The following is a 7,446-nucleotide window of genomic DNA, read 5'->3' on the forward strand; positions in this document are numbered from 1 at the left end:
ATATATATATATGTGTGTGTGTGTATATATGTACTACTGATCAATCTCTTGTCGTCAATAAGCAACGTTTAGGGAGCTCTATAGTATTCAATGAGAGGGCCCTGCGCGTCGATAAGTGACGCAGAGGGAGCCTGACCATGCCTCACACATGAGCCGAGTTGGGAGTGAGAACGTCTTGGAACAAAAGGTTTTCTCCTTCATTTCTGTCAAACAAAGGTGTCTGAAACGTTTCCAGCTGTTAGTATCTTGTTCGCTAGGCAACCTTTTCAGCGCGACGGAGGCTAGACCGTCCCATTTCACAAGCCTCTCGCTTCCGGCCTGAGCTGTCTTTGATCATGCGGCCCTTGTGGACCGTTAAGGCTGCAGACCCTGAATTGGGACACAGCCTCAGTCTCAAGGGAAACTGGGAGAAGGGTCACATGGTTGATGATACATGATACTGTACTTGTTACTAACTTGTGTATTGCTGATGTGTAATGATGTGATCACACTGAGAAACCAAAGATTTCAAATCCACAGTTTTTAATATTGACATATTAATATAGCACAACTACACAAAATCTGTAAATTGGTACTCCAGTCCTCTCCCTCCCTCCGCACGGTGAGTGCAGGCTGGGTGCTGTCACGTGACTCAGATGACCAGGATGAGGTTTGTGGGATTGATCAGTGAGCGCGAGCGCCCTGACAGACCAGACTGAGGGATCAGCGTCGGTGCTGACGTCATGTCGGGGGGAGGGGGGGGGTCTTCGGTCGGATTAAACTCCATTTCCCATGCTGCCCCGCGCATCACCGCTGCTACTGCTGAGCCGCAGCTTCAGTTACCAGAGATCCGCGGACCTGAAGGAGGACAGTGACCGAGGCTGCGCTCACACCGGGAACGCGGGCAGACTGTGGAACGGACGGACAAGTGAGACCCGCACAGGTGAGCCCGGACACCGGGCAGCAGCTCCTCTCTGCCCGTGTCCGAGCGCGAGGACAGCCTGTTCTCTAACGGCAGCATCACAGGCTTTTATTGTGAAGGAGCCATAGCCCGTCACCTTATTCTGGAGGAGATGCAGTATTTATACTACTACCATAACCGTATTTATACCTGTACTACTGCAGTATTTATACTGGTACAATTGCAGTGTTGATAGCATTAATACTGCAGTATAATCCTGTGTTATTTATATTAATTCTATCACAGTATCTATACTAGTGTGCCTGTAGTATTTAAACCAGTACTACTACAGTACTCCTACCGGTTTAAAGGCAGAAGCAGCGTTCCTCCAGTATTTACAGTATTTTAAGTTTTTTACAGAATATTTTACAGTATTTGAAGTATTATTGTAGTAATTGTTCAAATGTTCCTGCAGCGTTCTCACTTAGTTACTTACTGGAGTATTTATTAAGGTAGTATTGAAATATTTTTAGTAGTACTAATGTAGCATTTACTGCAGAATTACTACAGTAGTAGTGCAATTTGTGCAGTGCAACTATTAATGCAGCGTTTTCAGATTGTATTGCAATATTTATATCACTGTAAAGACAGTATTTACTCATGTATTACTGCGGGATATAGTCCAGTATTACTGTAGTATGTATTGCAGTATTACTGTGATATTTATGCTGGTGCAACTGGTACTACAGTCCTGGCATCACTGTAGTACTGCTAGATGTAATATTTGGAGTAGTCTTACTGCAGTGTTTTCAATGTGTATCTGTTTTTGTCTTCAGGAGCTTTTCCTGAGGTTGTTGGTGTTGCGGGGTCAGAGGTCACGGTCCCATGTGGTCTGATAGAAGATGAAACAACATGACTTTGGACAGAGCGAGTCGGGGTCCTCCTGCGGCGCTCTGCCGGGGTTGCAGGTGAGTACTCGGGTACAGCCACTCAGGAGGGCAGTAGTACTGCATCGATATTGCATTTGGGAGCACAGTGAAGCCAGGTCACCTCAACAGCAATTGCTGATCAATACTTTCTATTGATCAGTGGAAAAACCTAGAGCCAGGTCAGAGTGGAAACAGGAACACCTGTGGACGTTCCAGGTGTTCCTAATAAAGTGACCACTGCACCAGAAATCACAGCCAAAGCGATTGATCAGTGTTCATCAGTGTGACTGATGAACTCATTAAACCCTCTGCGGACCTGAATATCTGAGTAATCAATAAATAACTGATCAGATTCAATTAATACATGATGTGATCAGAAATCAGACAGGAAATGTGAGCTTCTGCTTCAAAATAAAAGCTTCTACTGCACTGCTAAATAAAAAGCAGACAAAGCTGCAGTCTGTTTATATAACGAAGCCCCGCCCACTCCTGATGCTGAGGACCCTGCTGTGTGATTGGCTGAGGCTCTGAGTCTCAGGGTCTATGAGGCACCTGATTGGCCGAGGGCGAGTGAATGGAAGTTATGTGTGTAGGCATCACGAGGCAGGAACGTGAGCTCTGAACGTGCTCGGTGGATGCAGCTCTGCTGCTGTGAGTGAGCGTGCTCAGAGAGGAGGCTGCAGCCACACACAGAGACTTGTCTCTCTTTAAGGACCCTCAGCCACATGATGCTAGTCCTGAAACTCAATGAGACACACATCGGTCCTGTTACCATGGTTACCTGAAGGTTTGCAGCAAACTGCTAACAGCCAATCAGAGAACATTCTTCTGTGTATATAGAGTCAGTGTGTTTGGGGACCAGTTTGGGTTTTAGACTTTTAAATGCCGATGACGTAGAGACAGTAGAAGTTTAACAGGTGTGTACTGTGTGTGTCTGTGTGTGTCTGTGTGTGTCTGTGTGCGTGTGTGCGTGTGTGTGTGTGTGTGTGGTCAGGTTTCACTGGAGGACAGATCAACTGACTGCCACTGTGAAGAGCTGGAGGAGGACAGAGCTAATGATGCAGAGCAGAGCAAAGGTGGAGAGGATGACAGGTAAGCCCCCCCCCCCACACACACACACAGATTTGTTTTGCTATGATTGTGAGGACCTGGTACGTCCCTAAGAGGCAGGCAGGTGCACTCACCTGTGTGTTACTCCTCAGGTGGTGTCATCCCGTCGACAGCGCTGGGTTCTTCTCCTTCATGACGTTTAATTGGTTGACTCCTCTGTCCATGCGCGCCCGCAGGAAGAAACAGCTCCTATTGGATGATGTCTGGCCTGTGTCGCAGCGGGAAAGCTGCCATGACAACAGCATGAGGTGGGAGGAGCTAATGAAGGCATGTATTCAAAGCCTTTGGTCTGTATGTGTGTGTTATTGTGAGACTGTGTGTCCACAGGCTGTGGGCTCTCTGGAAGGAAGAGCAGAGGTCAAAGGGCACGAGCGCCTCTCTGTGTTCAGTGGTCTGGGCGTTCTGTAGGACACGCCTCCTCCTCTCCATCCTCTGCCTCGCCGTCACTCAGGTGGCCGGGTTCAGCGGGCCGGTGAGAACCTCAGAGCCAGAATCACGTTTACCTTACTGCCATCAGACTGCCGTGGTGTAACCAGTGACTCCGCCCCCCACAGGCGTTCGTGGTGAAGCGTCTGCTCGAATACACCCAACAGGAAGAGGCCGACCTGGGCTACGGGCTGCTGCTGGTTCTGGGTCTCCTCGCGGCAGAGCTGGTGCGGTCCTGGTCTCTGGCTCTGACCTGGGCCCTGAACTACCGGACCGGGACCAGACTGAGGGGAGCCATCCTCAGCCTGGCCTTCCAGAAGATCCTGCGTCTGCGCAGCATCAGGGACAAGTCTGTGGGACAGGTGTGGTTACCTGACTGTGCTGACTTTAATACTCTTATTGTTTTCTACTTCCTTTCACTCTGCTGTCATCTTTTGCTTCCTTCCTGTCAGCTGGTGAACATGTGCTCCAGTGACGGTCAGAGGATGTTTGAGGCGGCAGCCGTGGGCAGTTTGCTAGCAGGAGGCCCCCTGGTGGCCGTCCTCGGCGTTGCCTACAATCTGTTCATCCTGGGACCGACCTCTCTGCTGGGCTCCGCCGTCTTCATCCTTTTCTACCCAACCATGGTCAGCACCTTTAAAACTCGCCGAGTCTGACTGAGTCTTTGACCTTTTGTGAGCCCGCCTGTGCTCACCTGACTACACCTGTGTTCTTCTAAATGATTACTCTTTAACCCTTTCATGCATGAATTATGACAACCTCAATCAAGATTTTTTCTTAAGTATTTTTATTCATCTTTAGGCATGAAAAAAATATTTTTGAACTTCATTTTTTTTAAACATGTACTTTTCAAAGACTTTTTTACACGTCCACTTAGGTGGATAAGATTACCTTTGGAGTGGGTGGCAGGGTGTGGAGTGACACATCAGTGTCCAATGTTGTGTTTTATGTGCAAGTATAGCATCAACACTCACACAAATACAAGAAAACAGCCTTTAAAGAGCTGTGCACTGTGGTGACCACTATGTGTGAAAGGGTTAAAGGCAGTGTGAGACGGCGCTGTGACTGTAAGCTGTTTCTGTCCTTAAACGAGCCTCAGACGTGCTACAGGCGCACCTATCGAGCGCGATCAAGTGTATTGATGGCGATGTATTGATCTGCCATTAGATGCTCAGCTCGAGGATGACGGCGTATTTCAGGAGGAAGGGCATGGCCGTCACCGACAGGCGTGTTCAGAAGATGAACGAGATTCTCAGCTACATCAAGTTCATCAAGATGTATGCCTGGGTCAAAGCCTTCTCGCAGGACGTCCACCGTACGCGCTCACCTCACACGCGCTCAGCGGTTGCCACGGTAACGCAGCCGAACACTCATCATGTCTGTGTTTCCTTTCAGGGATCCGGGACGAGGAGCGCAGGATCCTTGAGCTCACGGGATACTTCCAGAGCATCACAGTGGGCGTGGCTCCCATCGTTGTTGTCATCGCCAGCGTGGCGACATTCTCTGCCCACATGTTGCTAGGATACGACCTGACAGCTGCTCAGGTACCGCAATTCATGTCCTCTCTGTGTCGGTTACCTGTTGACAGTCTGGTATGATAACAGATGCCCTTTCCCGTTACCCATCCAGGCCTTCACCGTGGTAACGGTGTTTAACGCCATGACCTTTGCCCTGAAGGTCACACCATTTTCTGTCAAGTCGCTGTCCGAGGCCTCCGTTGCTGTGGAAAGATTCAAGGTTGGTTATTGACTTCGTGCACCTACGCCTGCGTACTGCATGTTCACGGGAACACCTGCACACACCTGTGCCTCCTGATCTCATCTATGCCCTGCCCTCCTTCCTCAGAGTCTCTTCCTGTTGCCTGAGGTCGATGGGGTCCGAGCGCTGCCTGTCAACCCTCAGGTTGCCGTGGAGATTAGCGGTGCCAGTCTGGCGTGGGAAGGAGGCGGACAGAGCGCTCAGCCCAGTCCAAGTGTGGGAGGGGCCAGCAGACACCGACAGAGAGAAAAGTAAACCCACGAGCTCGTGTTGATCAGCTGTATTGATCTGCCCTGATCGCTGATGCACTCAGGTGTGTTCTTTGCTGGTGTCCAGGTGCAGAGACTCGGCCGTCATCCAGGAGCAGGACGAGGAGGAGGTGAAGGACTCCCTGCTGAGAGGAAGAGAAGGAGGAGAGGAGAGAAGTCCGGAGGAGGAGGAAGACGGGGAGGCGTGTCCTCCATTGCTGCCCACCCCCTCCATCCCTCAGCGCCTGCAGAGCACGCTGCACAACATAAACCTGAGCATCCAGCAGGTATCCACCAATCAGTCACACCTTAGCCCGAGTGGGGGCGTGGCATTAGTAGCATCTGAGCCTGAGTGGGGGTGGGACATCACTCACACCTGTCTGTCTGCTCAGGGGAAGCTGCTCGGCGTCTGTGGAAGTGTCGGCAGTGGAAAAACCTCGCTGGTTTCAGCCATCTTGGGACAGGTGATGTCTCCTTTCCCTGCTGTTGCCATGGTGATCAGTGTTGGTTGTTGGCCATTATCGGTCCATTATTAAACATTGATGTGTTGGTAGATGACGGTGCTGGAGGGCAACGTGGCGGTCAAAGGAAGGCTGGCATACGTGGCCCAGCAGGCCTGGATCCTGAACGCCACGCTCAGAGACAACATCCTTTTTGGGCTGGAGTATCAGGAGGACAGGTGAGGCAGAGACACCTGCACATCACACACTGACACACTGAGCTGGACGCCAAACAGGAAGTGACATCACCCAGTCAACAGAAGCCCTTCTGTTGTTCCACACTAACTCCGCCCCCTCTCTGCAGATTTCAGTCTGTCATCAGCGCCTGCTGCCTCAGAACCGACCTCGCTCTTCTGCCCAGCGCTGACCTTACAGAGGTGACATCACTTCCTGTGTACCTGTGTGTAGATAGAAGGCTCTGGATGCGTCGTTTTATGTTGCTGTTTTCCTCCAATCAGATCGGAGAGCGTGGCGCCAACCTGAGTGGTGGGCAGCGGCAGCGAATCAGCTTGGCCCGCGCCCTCTACAGTGACCGGGATGTTTACATCCTGGACGACCCGCTGAGCGCCCTCGACACCCATGTGGCCAGCCACATCTTCCACAATGCCATAAGGAAGCAGCTTCGCCACAAAACCGTCATCTTCGTCACCCACCAGCTACAGGTGAGCACCCTCGCCACCACTGAGCTTTTCTGCAGGTGGTTACCATGGAGATGACCTGTGTGTGTGTGTGTGTGTGTGTGTGTGTGTGTGTGGCGGTGGGCAGTATCTGGTGGACTGTGATGATGTCATCTTGATGAGGGAGGGGAGTATCGTGGAGCAGGGTAACCATGACAACCTGATGAAACTCAGTGGAGACTATGCCGCCATGTTTAACCTCTTCCTGCTCGGAGACAAACCACACATTGAGGTACCTGCCTGTATCTCACCTGTCTCCGTCTCACCTGTCTCTGTCTCACCTGTCTCACCTGTCTCACCTGCCTGTATCTCGCCTGTCTGTATCTCACCTGTCTTATCTGTTTGTATCTCACATGTCTCTGTCTCACCTGCCTGTATCTCACCTGTCTCTGTCTCACCTGTCTGCATTTCACCTGTCTCTGTCTCACCTGTCTCACCTGTCTGTATCTCACCTGTCTGTATCTCACCTGTCTTATCTGTCTGTATCTCACATGTCTCTGTCTCACCTGCCTGTATCTCACCTGTCTCTGTCTCACCTGTTTCACCTGCCTGTATCTCACCTGTCTGTAGTCTGTATCTCAACCGTCTTTCTTGCCTGTCTGTCTCACCTGCCTGTATCTCACCTGTCTGTAGTCTGTATCTCAACCGTCTTTCTCACCTATCTGTATCTCACCTGTCTTATCTGTCTATATCTCACACGTCTCTGTCTCACCTGCCTGTATCTCACCTGTCTCTGTCTCACCTGCCTGTATCTCACCTGTCTCTGTCTCACCTGTCTCACCTGCCTGTATCTCACCTGTCTGTAGTCTGTATCTCAACCGTCTTTCTCGCCTGTCTGTCTCACCTGTCTGTATCTCACCTGTCTTATCTGTCTGTATCTCACATGTCTCTGTCTCACCTGTCTGCATTTCACCTGTC

The 7,446-nt window shown here is 50.7% G+C and overlaps 1 protein-coding gene across 2 annotated transcripts in view; it reads left to right on the forward strand.

Moving 5' to 3' along the window:
• The first annotated feature begins 562 nt into the window (after positions 1-562).
• The window catches only part of abcc5 (ATP-binding cassette, sub-family C (CFTR/MRP), member 5), a 25,945-nt gene continuing 19,061 nt past the window's right edge, over positions 563-7,446 (forward strand). Inside the window, exons 1-17 of one of the 2 annotated variants that reach the window (XM_005751634.2) lie at positions 563-922; positions 1,717-1,848; positions 2,804-2,901; positions 3,012-3,167; positions 3,247-3,391; positions 3,474-3,707; positions 3,798-3,971; positions 4,513-4,660; positions 4,741-4,889; positions 4,975-5,082; positions 5,191-5,354; positions 5,440-5,638; positions 5,744-5,815; positions 5,906-6,030; positions 6,156-6,228; positions 6,310-6,513; positions 6,617-6,760. In XM_005751634.2, coding sequence (XP_005751691.1) covers positions 1,783-1,848; positions 2,804-2,901; positions 3,012-3,167; positions 3,247-3,391; positions 3,474-3,707; positions 3,798-3,971; positions 4,513-4,660; positions 4,741-4,889; positions 4,975-5,082; positions 5,191-5,354; positions 5,440-5,638; positions 5,744-5,815; positions 5,906-6,030; positions 6,156-6,228; positions 6,310-6,513; positions 6,617-6,760 — 2,259 coding nt within the window. In that variant the 5' untranslated portion in view covers positions 563-922; positions 1,717-1,782. Of the gene's footprint in view, positions 923-1,716; positions 1,849-2,470; positions 2,597-2,803; positions 2,902-3,011; positions 3,168-3,246; positions 3,392-3,473; positions 3,708-3,797; positions 3,972-4,512; positions 4,661-4,740; positions 4,890-4,974; positions 5,083-5,190; positions 5,355-5,439; positions 5,639-5,743; positions 5,816-5,905; positions 6,031-6,155; positions 6,229-6,309; positions 6,514-6,616; positions 6,761-7,446 lie in introns of those variants that run through there. The other variant, XM_013915536.1, reaches the window with a different exon arrangement.

The sequence above is a fragment of the Pundamilia nyererei genome, unplaced genomic scaffold (assembly GCF_000239375.1).
Source record: "Pundamilia nyererei isolate P.nyererei 1_Seehausen unplaced genomic scaffold, PunNye1.0 scaffold00319, whole genome shotgun sequence".
Classification (NCBI taxonomy): Eukaryota; Metazoa; Chordata; class Actinopteri; order Cichliformes; family Cichlidae; genus Pundamilia; species Pundamilia nyererei.